The sequence below is a fragment of the Primulina huaijiensis genome, unplaced genomic scaffold (assembly GCF_012295235.1).
Source record: "Primulina huaijiensis isolate GDHJ02 unplaced genomic scaffold, ASM1229523v2 scaffold26601, whole genome shotgun sequence".
In the NCBI taxonomy this organism is placed as follows: Eukaryota; Viridiplantae; Streptophyta; class Magnoliopsida; order Lamiales; family Gesneriaceae; genus Primulina; species Primulina huaijiensis.
In genome coordinates this window covers 1-16,370 of record NW_027356421.1, presented here as the reverse complement: position 1 = coordinate 16,370, position 16,370 = coordinate 1, and the positions used below count along the sequence as shown (strand labels likewise).

The 16,370-nt window shown below is 36.5% G+C and overlaps 1 protein-coding gene across 1 annotated transcript; it reads right to left on the bottom strand.

Annotated features, from left to right (window-relative positions):
- Positions 1-7,296: 7,296 nt before the first annotated feature.
- Positions 7,297-8,022, bottom strand: LOC140967719 (1-aminocyclopropane-1-carboxylate oxidase homolog 3-like). The gene has a single exon (XM_073428434.1). It carries the CDS (start codon positions 7,936-7,938, stop codon positions 7,312-7,314), a length of 627 nt encoding a protein of 208 aa, XP_073284535.1. The 5' UTR covers positions 7,939-8,022; the 3' UTR covers positions 7,297-7,311.
- Between the last annotated feature and the right edge of the window lie 8,348 nt (positions 8,023-16,370).

Here is a 16,370-nt window from a genome sequence, read left to right as displayed (position 1 = left end):
CCATAGCATATAATTTTTTCCCGTAATGTCAAGAGCAATGAATTCGAGCTTTGTCAAGTTTGACATGGTGGTACTAAAAAAAATTATGATGCATTTTATTAGTTAATGAATATTACAATACAAAGTAATGGATAAACAACAAGTACAAGCATTTGTAAAAATAAAGAAAACACACGAGGAGGATATTCTCTGATAAATACAAGATTCGTGAGTATTATAACCAAAATAATTACAAATAACCTTGGGAAAGTCATCTTCTTTTTTTCTTCCAAAATTTGATGAAAATTAATTTTTAGAGAAGAAGAGAAAGTTGGAGTGATTGAATGTGTTTGTAAGATCATATTTATAGGACAAAAACTAGTCGTTTTGTTATCGTTTATGACTGTTGGTGTATAAAAAAATAAATGTATGTATTTATATAATTTTATGTTAATAATATGGTATATATAATATTAGTCATGTTTAAATAATTATGTAAATCATATCACATTATTATAATGAGGTGTCATAAGGTATTTTGTTTAAAAATTTTATAGTATTTTATACTTGTCGTATCCCTTACCGGGAGTGTGAGATGTCGTCTTAACATCCTCCCAGGATTTATAAAAAAACANTTATAAAGTGTGTAGTTTGATAATTTTGAAAGTTTGATATTTTTATTTTTTTATAATAAATTTTTACATTTTCATAACAAGTTATCAGCACGAAACTCTAAAAGTCCTCCATATTTTTCCAAGCTCCAAAATAGAAGAAAAAGATAACAAAAGTAATAATATTTATTTTACTGCTTATTTATTTATTGTATATATATTTAATATATAAAATAATGTTATTATATAATAAAGATCAGAAATAATAAAAATAAATTTTTCAAAAAACTTGTTATAAATCTTGGGAGGATGTTAAGACGACGTCCCACACTCCCGATAAGGGATACGACAAGTATAAAAGCCTATAAGATTTTTAAACAAAATACCTTATGACAACTCATTATAATAATGTGATATGATATACATAATTATTTAAACATGACTAATATTATATACATCATATTATTACCATAAAATTATATGAATACATACATTTATTTTTTTGTACACCAACGGTCATAAACGGTAACAAAACGGCTAGTTTTTGCCCTATAAATATGATCTCACAAATACATTCAATCACTCCAACTTTCTCTTCTTCTCTAAAAATTATTCTTCATCAAATTTTCGAAGAAAAAAAAATGACTTTCTCAAGTTTATTTTTAATTATTTTGGTTATAATACTCAAGAATCTTGTATTTATCGGAGAACGTCCTCCTTGTGTGTTTTCTTTATTTTTACGAATGCTTGTACTTGTTGTTTATCCATTACTTTGTATTGCAATATTCATTAACTAATAAAATGCATCATAATTTTTTTTAGTACCACCATGTCAAACTTGGCAAAGCTTGAATTCCTTGCTCTTGATATTACGGGGAAAAATTATATGTCATGGACTCTCGATGTAGAAATGCATCTTGAGTCATTGGGTCTAAACGAGACCATAAAAGAAAATGGCATATTCACGTCACAAGAAAAGACAAACCATGATATTTTTGCGTCGACATCTCGACGAGGGATTAAAATATGAATATCTAATTGAAAAAGATCACATGGTTTTGTGGAAGGGATTAAAAGAAAGATTCGAACATATAAAAGAAGTTATACTTCCTACCGTCCGGGATGAATGGAATACGTTGAGATTCCAAGATTTTAAGAAAGTCAGTGATTACAACTCGACGATGTATCAAATAATCTCACAATTGAAATTTTGTTGGCACGAGATTATTGAATTGGAAATGCTTGAAAAAACATTTTCCACTTTTCACGCATCGAATATAACTCTACAACAACAATATAGAGAGCGTGGATTTTCGAGATATTCTGAACTTATGGCCTGCCTTCTTGTGGCGGAAAGGAATAACGAACTGTTAATGAGAAATCATCAGGCACGACCCATTGGTTCAACGGCATTTCTTGAAGTAAATGTCATAAGCAAAAATGAATTTAAATCTGGAAATCAAAATCAAAGTTATAGACAAGATTTTAGTTGAGGACGAAATCGAGGTCGTGGTCGTGGTCGTGGACGTGAATATGGATGTGGACGTGGAAGTGGTCGTGATCGTGGACGCAGCCGTAGTTTTGAAAATAATCGAGATAGTTACTTCTATAACTAATCTCAAAAGAGCGTTCAAAACCATCCACTGAAAAGGCATCATGAGAATATGAGTGTTAATGAGAATCACTCAAAAAGATTTGAAAGTTCTTGTTTTAAATGTGGTACTCCATGACATTGGTCTCGTATTTGTTGAGCCCCTGAGCACCTTTGTAAACTTTATAAAGAATCAATAAAGTGGAAAGAAAAGGAGACCAACTTCACTGACATCACTACCTCGTAAGGGCGGGCGTTGAGAATTCATTTTGATGCTGGAGATTTTTTGATTGATTTCTCGGACAATGATCAATTTGCTGGTGGAATAGATATGTAAAATATTTTATTTTTTCATGTACTTGTTTGATAATGTCTTATCATGAGTATTGTATTGTATTTTATTTTTATAAATGTATTGTCAGTAATTTTATTTCATTGCATTTTTTTGAAGTTCAAATATGAAAAATGTTATGAACAAAGCTGAAGTTTGCATACCTAATAGTGATACAACACACACTATCCTCCAAGATAAAATATAATTCTTGGAACTAAAACCAACAAAAACAATGGTGAATACAATATCAGGTCCTGTAGACTTGATTAAAAATTGTGGTAAAACACAATTTTTGTTATATGTGATTGAAAAACTACCAATGCTCCATATTGGATTGCATTATACACATATAAGTCTCATTGAATCAAACATGGTAGTTGATAATTCTTCAATATTAACCAATTGACATGATCGATTAGGACATCCTGGTTCAACAATGATGCGAAGAATTATAGAAAATACACATGGTCATCCGTTGAAAGTCCAGAAGATCTTTCAGAATAATAAGTTTCAATGTAAATCATGTTCTCTTGGAAAACTTATTATAAGACCATCACCAGCCAAAATCCAAACTGAATCACCAATGTTTCTTGAACGTACTCAGGGTAATATTTGTGGACCAATTCATCCACCATGTGGACCATTCAGATACTTTATGGTATTGATTGATGCCTCCAGCAGATGGTCACATGTATGTTTATTGTCAACTCGAATTGTTGCATTTGCAAGATTTCTTGCTCAAATAATAAAATTGAGGAATCAATTTCTCGATTATACAATCAAGAAAATTAAACTTGATAATGCTAGTGAATTCACTTCCCAGACTTTCAATGATTATTGTATAACTATGGGAATCACTGTTGAGCATCATGTTGCTCATGTGCATACACAAAATGGATTAGCTGAATTTATTAAATGTCTGCAACTGATTGCTAGACCAATGATTATGAAAACAAAGCTACCTATTTCTATATGGGGACATACAATTTTACATGTCACTGTATTAATTCGCATCAGACCAAGTGCATATCATAAATACTCCCCATTGCAGCTTGCATTTGGTAAAGAACCAGACATTTCTCATCTGAAAATTTTTGGATGTATGGTGTATGTGTCTATTGCACCACCTCAACGAAAGAAAATGGGAAATCAAAGAAAGATTGGAATTTATATCGGTTATGATAGTTATCAATCATTCGATATCTTGAACCTCAGACAGACGACGTGTTCACAGCACGTTTTGCTGATTGTCATTTTAATGAGGAAATCTTCCCAATGTTAGGGAGAGAAAATAAACATACCGAAAAGAAAATTATATGGTATGTATCATCATTGTTACATCTAGATCCAAGAACAAAACAATGCGAGAAAGATATACAACAAATTGTGCACTTGCAAAGGATAACAAATCAAATACCAAATGCATTTACAGATGCAAAAGGGGTAACTAAATCATATATACATGCTGTAAATGTTCCTGCTCGAATTGAAATTCTAAAGAAACAAATTGAAAAAACTCATGATGTCGTAAAACGCCTGAAGCGTGAAAGGCCATCCGGTTACAATGATAAAAATCATCGAAAAAGAAAATTCATAGAGAAACACGATGATCACAAAATAGAGAATGATGTTCCTGAAGAAACACATGATGATCAAAAAATAGAGAATGGTGTTCCTGAAGAAACACATGATGATGAAAATGTTCTGTTAGAACCACAAATTGACGAGAATCGTGAAATCTCTATCAATTATATTAATACTGGAAAAATATGGAACCGAAAAGATATAGAAGAAATTGATGATATATTTTCTTATAATGTGACAATCGACATCATAAATGATAATGAAGATCATAAACCAAAATCTTTTGGTGAATATAAAAATCGACATGATTGGATAAAATGAAAAGATATCATCCAGGTTAAATTGGATTCGCTAAATAAACGTAATGTTTTTGAACCTATAGTCATTACACCTGAAGATGTAAAACCTGTTGGATACAAATAGGTTTTTATTCGAAAGCGAAATGGGAAACAAGAAATAGTAAGATATAATGCTCGACTTGTTGCACAAGGTTTTTCTCAAAAGCCTGGAATTGATTATGAAGAAACGTATTCTCCCGTGATGGATGCAATTACGTTTCGGTATTTGATTAGCTTGGCGGTATCTGAAAAATTAGAAATGCGTCTTATGGATGTTGTTACAGCTTACTTATATGGATCACTTGATAGTAATATATATATATATAAAAATCCCTGATGAATTTAAGATGCCTGAAGCACAAAGTTTAAAACCCAGAGAATGTTATTATGTGAAATTACAAAGATCGTTATATGGGTTAAAGCAATCCGGCCGAATGTGGTCTAATTGGCTAAGTGATCACTTGATGAAAAAAGGATATGTAAATAATTCAATATGCCCTTATGTTTTCATTAAAAAAACAACATCCGTATGCGTAATTATTGATGTATATGTTGATGATTTAAACATCATTGGAACGAATAAGGAAATTCAAAAATTTGTGACATACTTGGAAGAAGAATTTGAAATGAAGGATCTTGGAAAAATCAAGTATTGTCTGGATTTACAAATTGATCAAAAAGAATGTGGAATATTTGTCCATCAGACAAATTATACAGAAAAGATTCTTAAACATTTTAATAAGGATAAATCAAATTCTTTAAATACTCCAATGGTTGTTAGATCATTAAACATAGAAAATGATCCATTCCGTCCATGTGAAGATGATGAAGATATTCTTGGTCCAGAAGTACCATATCTAAGTGCTATCGGTGCCCTTATGTATCTTACAAATTGTAAAAGGCCTGATATATCTTTTGCCGTAAATTTATTAGTAAGATTTAGCACATATCCAACAAAGAGACACTGGAACAGAATTAAACATATATTTCGTTATCTACGAGAAACGACAGACTTAGGACTTTTGTATTTAAAAGATGCTAATCAAAGTATAATTGGTTATGCGGATGCTGGATACTTATTTTATCCACACAAGGCACGTTCCTAAACTGGATATGTATTTACTCGTGGAGACACTACAATTTCTTGGCGTTCACAGAAACAAACAATCGTAACAAATTTCATCAAATCATGCTGAGATTATTGTTATATATGAAGCAAGCCGTGAATGTGTGTGGTTAAAATCAATGACCCAACATATCCAAATCTCATGCGGATTATCATTTGACGAGAAGCCTGTGATACTATATGAAGATAATGCTGCATGTGTTGCTCAAATGAAAGAAGGATACATAAAAAGCGACAGAACTAAACATATTCCTCCTAAGTTCTTCGCATTATCAAGGAGCTTGAGAAGAATAAATATATTGTATTCGTCATATTCAATCAAGTGAAAACTCATCAGATCTCTTCACAAAGGCACTTCCAACGACAACATTCAGAAAGCACATATATAATATTGGGATGTGCAATCTACGAAATTTGTGAAGAATTGTTTGCGTCAACATGAAGGGGAGTTTACGTAACTGCACTCTTTTTCCCTTACTATGGTTTTTATCCCAATAGATTTTTCCTAGTAAGGTTTTTAACGAGTCAGTATAAAAACACGTAATGAAGACAATCATTATGATTATCATCACAAGAGGGAGTGTTGAAAATTAATATTCATAATAGGTGTATTGAATATATGAATGTTGAAAATAAGAGTTGTAAAAATTAGAAATTTGTGTGTGATGGTGAAGGTAATGATGTAATTTATTTTTTAGATTATTACCAAAGAAATTATATAAATAACCTCACCATTTGAAAATAAACTCACAATTGAGTTGAGAGAAAAAAATATTATAAAGTGTGCAGTTTGATAATTTTGAGAGTTTGATATTTTTATTTTTTTACCATAAATTTTTAATTTTTCATAACAATTTTTATTATTTCTGATCTTTATTATATAATAACATTATATTATATATTAAATATATACACAATAAACAAATAAACAGTAAAATAAATATTGTTATTTTTGTTATCTTTTTTTTTCTGTTTTGGAGCTTGGAAAAATATGGAGGACTTTTAGAGTTTCGTACTGATAACTTGTCGTGAAAAAGTAAAAATTTGAGGTAAAAAATATCAAACTCTCAAAATTATCAAACTACACACTTTATAATATTTTTCTCTCAACTCAATTGTGAATTTCTTCACAAATGGTGAAGCTATTTATAGAATTTCTTTGTTAATAATCTAAAAAATAAATTATATCATCACTTTCATCATCATACACAAATTTATAATTTTTACAACTCTTATTTTCAACATTCAAATATTCAATTCACATATTCAATACACATATTTTGAATATTAATTTTCAACAGGTATATTTTTTATTTTGATATTTATATAGTCAAAATTTGATCTTTAACACATTGAGTTAGGTAATTTTTGCATTCTTTTTTTTTTTCTACTCAGACATTTGATGTAGCCCTACACATATCATGAATAGCATTCCATCGAGGGGGAAAAAAAACAAAGTTAGCCGGCTAACATAAATTTTGACTGCTTGAAAACCAAGTTCAAATAGTTTACAGGACGATTTTGTTGTTATTTCCCGTTCAAATTCGATGCCCCGTTTCCCGTGAACGCGAAATGATATGGAACATGATAAAATTTCATGAATATACAATCCTTATGTCTATGTCTTTTTATATGAAATTCGTGTAATAATTACTTTTATTCTTTAAAATACTCCAATTTATTACAAAGTACCCTTTTAAATATAAGTCTGAAAAAAAAATTATTTTGAAAATGAATAAGAGTTTTTGTTAAAAATAATTCAGGTTAAAATTCGACTTTATACGCATTAATCTCATGTTCATGTTTGAAATTTCATTTTCAATATAAACTAACCTGCACGCCGCCGGCAGTTCCTCCGGCTGCGGCGTCCTGGGAGCCATAGCGCAGTAAAACGAGTCCCTCCAGTTAGCTGCCGGCGAGCTATACAGATCAAAATTGCTATTGTACGCCATAGTCTTACTGTAATCTCGCGAATAATATTTCTTCCTGATCTCCGGCGCCTGCTCGTTAAATCTCAGAACTCCGTCCAGCATCTCTTCCAGAATTCCAATCGGTATTCCATGGTTAACCACTTGGAAAAATCCCCATGTCTCCGATGCAACACGAATCTCTTCCACGACTCTCTCGCGTTTTACAGGATCCTTGTCGAACCCATCAAGATCTATTACTGGGAACTTTGAATCTGTGTCACTTGTGTTGATTTTTTCTAGATTATAAGGTGGGTGGATGAAGATTCTGGGTACTTTCGTGACGCCAGAGTCAACAAGTCCTTTGACTCCGACCTTCGTTTCGTCGAAGGCTTTGAGTTCGGCATGACGATCGTAGGTTGTTGACTTAGTTTCTTGATCTTCTCCATTTTTACCTGGATCCACCATGTTTCTGTTCTCTTTCTAGCGCAGATTTGTTCAATTTTGTGATTGCTATTGAGTATTGATTTGTGAAGCCACGTCTGGAAATGACCAGTTTCGTTATCTTCTATATAATTGTTTTCCCGTTAAAATTCTTAATATTAAATCAATTAATTTATAAATGTCAATAATTCATATCAAATTACAAAATTTTAAGGACGATTTCATACAAGTTTATTTGCAATTAATTAAAATATTATCTTTTTTAGTTGGAGAATTATATGTTACAACTTACTTTCGATTATGAGACGGTTTGGGCAAAAATAATTAAATTAGGAGCCAATTTAATTATTTAATTAGGAGCCCAATTTAATTAGAAGCCCATCAGGTACGACGGATTAATTTTCAAAAATTAATCACGAAGTACTGAAAAGATAGAAGATCATGGGAGGAGATGTAGAGATTGTGGCGTGAAAAACGGGGAAAGTGAATCATGGGGGAGTGGAGAAGAACTGCACAGTTGTTGGGAGGAAAAAGGAGATCGGCAAGCAGACACAGGAACACACAACTCAACTCAACACGCACAAATTTCTGCAAATACTCTCTGCTAAAAATTCAGTGTTTCACGCACTAGTTTTCAAGCATTCTAGTATAATTTCTAGCATTATATTGTTTTAGATTTCAACAACTTTATATGTTATATTTTTATGACTTGTAAATTCCTACGGTTTATTGAAAATATAAACGATGTCAGGGGTTTATTCCTCGAATTCCAATAGTTTTCTTTTTTTTTTTGGCGTTATATTAGTTTAGGAGATTAGAACCGACGATCGAATTTAGGATTCGCTTTCGTTTGATAGTTAGAAGTTAGATTTTTACTGTTTTTAACACAAATTGGTGCAACTTCGCACCTGGCACGCCCGCAAATCAAATATTATGCAAACATGTTTTTGGCACGCCCGGTGGGACACACTATGCTGCCAAGAAGAAAAAAAACGTCAATCACGAGAGTGGGGAGTCTCTGGCTAATCAAGAGGGAACTCAGGTTCCACAGCCAGAGCAACCTACTGTTGAACCAAATGCTGAAGAAGTAGATTTGCAGATTCCTACTACATACGATCAAGTCTCAAACAGGGTGATGGAAGAGTTGACCGCTATAAAGATTGAGGAGATCTCACTGGCCTTGTTTAAGGCAATGGCTGACTGTTTGAAGACCATTTTGTGTAAACCGAGTTAGTCTCTTCGAGGAGAGAAAAATATCACCGTCAAAGAAGCTGATCAGGGAAGCAACCAAGTTCATGAATCTGATCAGGGAGTAGGAAACTCGAGGGCCGGTGATCCCCGTCGCCCAGAGTTTACTCTTCCAAATCATCCAGAAAGAAGGTATACACCACCTCACAAGAGAGAAAAAACCTTAGGAGGAAGGTCTCAGCCATATCCATGTGCTCATGGAGTAGGGAGCTCGAAGCAACCTGTTACTCAGGCGTACAGCGTGACAAATCCACTGTATCAACCAGGAGCTTATGAGGATATGTCACACATAGATTATCAGGGAGCGGATGGAAGTTTCCCGGGAGGTAATATTGGTTTAAATGCAGGGTTTCAAGCTCGGGGGGCAAATCATTACCATCACCCACTCCCAGCTCGGAACATTCACATGATTGATCCAGAGATGGTGAGAGAGACGGTTCAAGAGCTATATGGGCCGGCTTTGAGACAGATAGGCCGCCCAGAGTTCAACAAACCATATCCAGACTATATAGACGTGAATAACCCATATCCAAGGGGTTATAGAGTTCATGATTTCAGCCTATTTTGTGGAGAAGAAGGCCAATTGAGCATGGAACATATAGCCAGATTCACCATCCAGTGCGGGGAATTAGCCAACTTGGAGAACTTCAACAATCTAAAGTTGCGGCTATTCCCTAATTCCCTCACAGGAACTGCATTTGCATGGTATGCCTCACTCCCCAGAAATTCAATGATGAGTTGGCAAGAGATGGAAAAGCAATTTCACATCCAATTCTATAGAACAGAGCCAGAAGTGTGTATTGCTGATTTGTCCAGAGTAACCCAAAAGAAAGGAGAATCTGTGGAGTCTTTTATCGACAGGTTCAAAAAGATGAAGAATAGGCTAGGTGTTCCTAACTGAGACCGAGTTCGTGAAGATTGCACAAAAAGGACTGGATTTTGAATTAAGGAAGAAATTCCAGGGAATGAAGTTCAGGGATTTCTTTGAGCTAGCTGCCAAAGTGGCTGAATACGAAGAACTATTGCGGGAAGAGTTGTACAAGAAGAAAACTGCTATGGGATCTTATTATCAGGAGGTGGAAGATGTGGCATTAGCAGAAATTCGATCAGCTGGTTCTTGCACAGTTCTCCTGCTAAAAAAGAAGCCAGCAGAACCTGAAAAGAAGAACAGCTCCCAACTCCCCAAAGACATGCAGTATACATTTGATGTGTCAAAGACCGAGGAAGATTTTGATTTCTTGGTAAAAGAAAAATTCATCACATTCCCACCTGATCACAGGATGCCACCCGCCGAAGATCTGGAGGGACGAGAGTATTGTAAGTACCACAACTCCTACAATCATGCTACTAAGTCTTGTTCGGCGTTCAAGAACATTTTGCAGGACAGAATTAACAAGGGATTCGTGAAGTTCCATAACAAACAAGAGTCTATGGCGGTGGATGATGATCCTTTTTCCCCAGTAGCTTTGGTCAATGTGAATGTGACAGATTTGAGAGATCTTCTCAATGAGAAAAGAAGCCGATCCTTTGCAGTGAAGGACCGAGTAATCAAAAAATGATGGATCCCTAAGGGTCAATTGTATGAAGCCACTGGAAGGTATAATACCGATCGACTAAGAACAGTTCAGCAGCGTGTAACCAGAAATTTTGGCGAATCCGCGGCCTTTAGGCCGAGGAACCATCATTTCTTTGGAAGACCAGTGCGTGAGAATCAAAAGTTCAGAGGGGAATCATCTCGTGATCAGCACCAAAGGTACTCGGACAGAAGAAATGCATATGAAGTTGAGTCACAAAGGGTGGAAACAAGGAAAATATCAGCTGATCAAGGCAGAGAGCGACGTGCTTATGAAATCTCAAAAGGAAAAATGATTGAAAGTAGGACAGCAAGGCCCAGATACATCCTTCCAGCTAGAGGGGAGTTCAGTGAGTCTTGGAGAGTGGCCCAACACAAAAAGTTCCATAGGCCACCGACTAGGACTCAAAAGAGACGGCTGTTGAGGGAAAGAACTATTGCAAGAAGAGAGGAGTCCGCTAAGTTGAGAAATGAACCCACAACTGATGTTCCAGTCTCCAGGAATCCAGTGGGGAGTAAATCCAAGTTTGGAAGATCGGCGACTGAGGATAAGTTTGTAGAGGATGATGATGATTTGTTAAGCGAAGAGGATGATCAAAAAAGAAAAACAATTAATTTTTGCGTTGGAGAGTTTCACATCACTGTGGATTCTGCCACAGGAGTGGTGATACTACCAGAGAGGTTTAAAATGATATAAGAAGAGAATGAAGAGTTGATGCCCAAAGAAACAGTGCAAAAGGAAGAACACGCGAATAAACTCCCTGAAGTGAGTTCAAGAGTGGTTATCAAGGAGGGCCACCCAAATAAGTCTAAACAGGTGATACTTGAAAAGCCTACACTAGCCATGACCAAGCACATAAGGCCGTTGTACATCAAGGCCCATATCAATGGGAAACCAGTGTCTAGGGTCTTGATTGACAATGGCTCAGCTGTGAATGTTCTTCCAGTAAGAATATTAAGAAATTTGGGCAAAACTGAAGAAGATTTGATTCCTACTGAGGTTTCTGTTGCTGCGTTTATCGGGAAAACCACCAAGACCATTGGAGTATTCCCCGCTGATGTTACTGTAGGGAGCATGTCGTCTTTATGTGCATTTTTCGTGGTAAACTCCTCCGCCAACTTCCAAGCGTTGTTAGGCAGAGATTGGATCCATGCAAACAAGTGCATCTCATACTCAATGCACCAACTGTTGTTATTTTGGAAAGGGGATGATGTGTGGAGGTTGTAGAAGCGGATGGACAGCCGTTCCAAACAAGTGCAAGTGCAGTGGAGGCCAGATATTACAATGGGGATTTTAGGCCTATCAAAATTCGTAGCAATAGCAAGAAAGAAAATCCATTGTACATGCAAACACCAACTCCAAGCTCGGTGTTAGAAAGAATCCTCAAGCCTACTGTTATCGTGCCGCCTAGGCCGATAATTCAGCCACTGGTTGAGGAGATTGATAATTGACTTGAACCAAAAAGAAAAGGAGGTAGCTGCAACCTCCATATGGAAGGCGCATGTGCAGCAAGTCCTGAACAAATTAGGGAAAGAGGAAGCATGGGACACCTATGGAACTGAGGTTGTTCAAGAAGAAGAATACGAAGAGGATGAGCTCCAAGTTGATGAATTGTTGATGGCGTCATCTCAAATGGAAGATGGCCAACACGAAGTGCAAGACCCATTGGAAGTGATTAAATTGGGGGAGCTGGAGAATCCAAAAGTAGTATATGTGAGTAAGCTACTGGAAGAGCAGTTGAAGCAAGATCTGATTAGTGTGCTGAAAGAATACAGAGATTGTTTTGCATGGAGTTATGATGACATGCCAGGGTTGGCCGGAAATTGGTCGAACACCGACTTCCACTCAAAGATGGTTTCAAGCCATTTCAACAGCCATCTCGTCGCAAGTCAAAAGAAGTCGAGTTGAAAGTAAAAGAGAAAGTCGAGAAACTGTTGAGGGCCAAGTTTATAAAGCCAATCAGATATACCGAATGGCTTTCGAACATTGTGCCAGTCATGAAAAAGAATGGCAAGATCAGAATATGCATTGACTTTCGAGACTTGAACTATGCAACTCCCAAAGATGTGTACGTAATGCCGATACTTGATATGTTGATTGATTCAGTGGCTAGGCATGAGCTGTTATCTTTCATGGATGGGTTCTCGGGCTACAACCAAATCAAAATAGCAGAAAGTGACACTCACAAAACTGCATTCAGATGTCCAGGAGCTGTTGGTACGTTTGAGTGGCTTGTCATGCCATTCGGGCTGAAAAACGCAGGGGCCACATACCAAAGGGCTATAAACTCAATCTTTCATGATATGATAGGGCATCATATTGAAGTATATATAGACGATATTGTTGTGAAATCCAAACAAGCTGCTGATCATGTTGAACACTTGAGGAAGAACTTCCAAAGAATGAGGCAACATGAGTTAAATTTAAATCCATTAAAATGTGCCCTTGGTGTGAAAGCAGGAAACTTTTTGGGATTTTTGATACATCAGATGGGAGTTGAAGTGGATAAAAACAAAGCCAAAGCTATTATGGAAGCAAATCCGCCTAGAAACAAGAAAGAGTTGCAACGCTTCCTTGGGCAAGTAAATTACTTGAGACGTTTTATTTCTAATCTTGCAGGGAAGACGAAGGAGTTTTCACAGCTGTTGAAGCTCAAAGATAGAAGGGAGTTCAAATGGGAAGAGTCGCATTAGAAAGCTTTTGATGTGATCAAAAGATATTTATCTAACCCACCTGTTCTTATGCCTCCCAGGTATGGAATGCCCCTTAAATTATACATCTCTGCTGCTCATGAATCAATTGGATGTTTACTAGTTCAAAATAATCACGAAGAAAATGAGCAAACCATCTATTATTTGAGTAGATTTCTCACTTCAGTAGAGGTAAAATATTCTGTAATTGAGAAGCTATGCTTAACAGTGTATTATGCTTGTACTAAGTTGAGACATTATTTGATTCAATCAAGAGTGTTTGTGGTGGCTAAAACCGATTTAATTAAATATATGCTTAATAGACCAATCCTCTCTGGGCGGATTGGTAAGTGGTCTTTAGCATTGACCGAGTTTACATGGACCTACTACCCCCAAAAGTCAGTAAAAGGCCAAGCTATAGCCGATTTTTTAGCTGATCACCCGTCACTTGATGAGTTTATTGGAGAGCAGATTGTTTTTCCAGTTTGTGAAGTGGGAGTTCAACCCGGGCAATTGAAGTTCGATGGATCAAGTACAGAAGCAGCAGCTGGAGCTGGTATTGTGATCACCTCCCCAAGAGGTGTGAAAACCGCTCTATCCTTTAATTTGGGTTTCCCATGCTCCAACAATCAGGCGGAATACGAAGCACTAGTCATCGGATTGGAAATTCTGAAAGATTTAGGGGCAAGAGAATTGTTAATATCAGGGGATTCTCAGCTGTTACTCAAACAGCTATCAGGGAGTTCAAATGCACAAGTTTTTCATTGGCTCCATACTATACGGCGGCATCACAACTTCTAGATGATTTTGAAGAAGTGTCGCTGATACACGTCCCAAGACAAGAAAATTGGGAGGCAGACGAGTTAGCATAGGTTGCTTCGGGATTGAAGATGTCTCCAGAACTTACACACAGACTAGTGTTGATTCAGAAGAAAAACCACCCTTCGATTCAGCAAAGAGGGATTCAAGTAGACACGCACAACTTGGATATCAACTTAGCTGGTGATTGGAGGGATGGCATGAAACATGTGCTAGAATCAACCGGGAGAGATATTCCACATGGTTTGAAAATGAGGGCTTTTAATTACATCTTAGTGGAGGGAGATTTGTACAGGAAAGGTCTAGATGGACTGCTCCTTAGATGCATAGGTTTCCCAGAAGCATTTGAGATCATGAAGCAAGTTCACGAGGGAGTGTGTATCAGTCTGGAGTGAAGATGAGATGGTTGATAAGGAGGTATGGCTACTATTGGCCATCCATCATGAAAGATTGCATCAAATATGCGAAGGGATGCCAGCCATGTCAGAAACATGGGAACATCCAAAGAATTCCGGCTGATGAGCTTCACAGCGTTGCCAAACCATGGCCGTTCAAGGGCTGGGCCATGGACTTAATGGGTAGAAGCAGTGCCTTTGAAGAAAGCGGAGCAAGGGGATGTCATTAACTTTGTGAAAGAGAATATTATTCATAGATTTGGAATTCCAGAGTCATTGACCACGGATCAGGGAACTATGTTCACAGGCTCAGATATGAGGGAATTTGCAGTAGACTATGGAATCAAATTGATAAACTCATCCCCTCATTACCCACAATCCAACGGACAGGCCGAAGCATCGAACAAAGTTTTGATAAAGATTCTACAGAAAATGATGGAAGAGAATCCCAAGGATTGGCCACGGCTATTATTAGAAACTTTGTGGGCATACAGAACATCCTAGAGGACCNTAGACGAGCTGAGAATCCAAGCATACAATGCTCTGTTGTTACAGAAACAGAAGGTTGCGAGAATCTACAACAAAAGAGTTAACAAGAAAAGCTTCCATGAAGGGGAAATAGTGTGGAAGGCCATACTGCCATTAGGAACAAAGGATAGGGAGCTGGGCAAATGGTCTCCCAACTGGGAGGGACCATTCAAGGTACATAAGGTGTTAGACGGAAATGCATATTGGCTATCAAGTTTAGATGGTCATCCACACAAGAGATGCATAAACGGCAAGTATCTCAAGCCGTATTTTCCAAGTATGAGGGAAGAAGTAGAAAAAGCGAGCAAGTGAGGCGAACAGAAAGGCTGATATCCAGCACTTTTGTATGGGTTTAGTTCTTTATTTCAAGATGTCATGTGATATAGGCCTTAGGGCCACTGAAATAAATATATGTTGTTTGTTTTTAAACAATGATCGGAGAAAGTAGTACAGTAAGCCAATTTCATTATTTTGAAGGCCTTTTGTTTCAGTAGGGAGTCGGTCTTATGGCCACTTATTATATATGCATTCGGTCGATATTTCTAATTTTCTTGTTGTACGAGAGATCATTGATAAGGTAGGCCATGCAGCCATTACATGACTCGGTTGTTTTCATATGCAGTGACAGACCCCTGAAGTAGGCCTTCAGGCCACTTAGAATATGGCAAGAAATAAATATACCAAGCGGGGAGTTGGGCTCATTGAACAGAATAGCGAGTAATAATGAAGAACAGCAGAGAACAAGGGCGTTATGCGAACCCCGAGAGGAACCAGAAGTGGACTTTGGTATAGAAATAGGCTATCCAGCCATTTTTGTACGATTTTTAGCTTCTTGTTGTAAAATTTTGTTTTAAGTAGGCCGTAGGGCCACTAATGTAAATGTTTGTTGGTTATAATGTAAAAAACGAGAAAGATTAATTAAAGTTGGCCAATAGGCCACTTTTGTCATATTGGATCCATTATGTTTCGATAGAGAATGAAGAGAGGAAATGATCTCGAGTGAGGAGTTTTAAGCCAACATATGGTTGTGATTGAAGCTATTGAAATGAGTTGGATTAAGTGAATTAATAACGAATAGAAACTTCTTCCCAACATCCAATACACCACACCCCGTACAAATCCACCTTCGTTCCACATCCATCACCCAACAACCACAGCACCAAACTACCAGTCAACAAAATATAAAGCGAAATCACCGCACG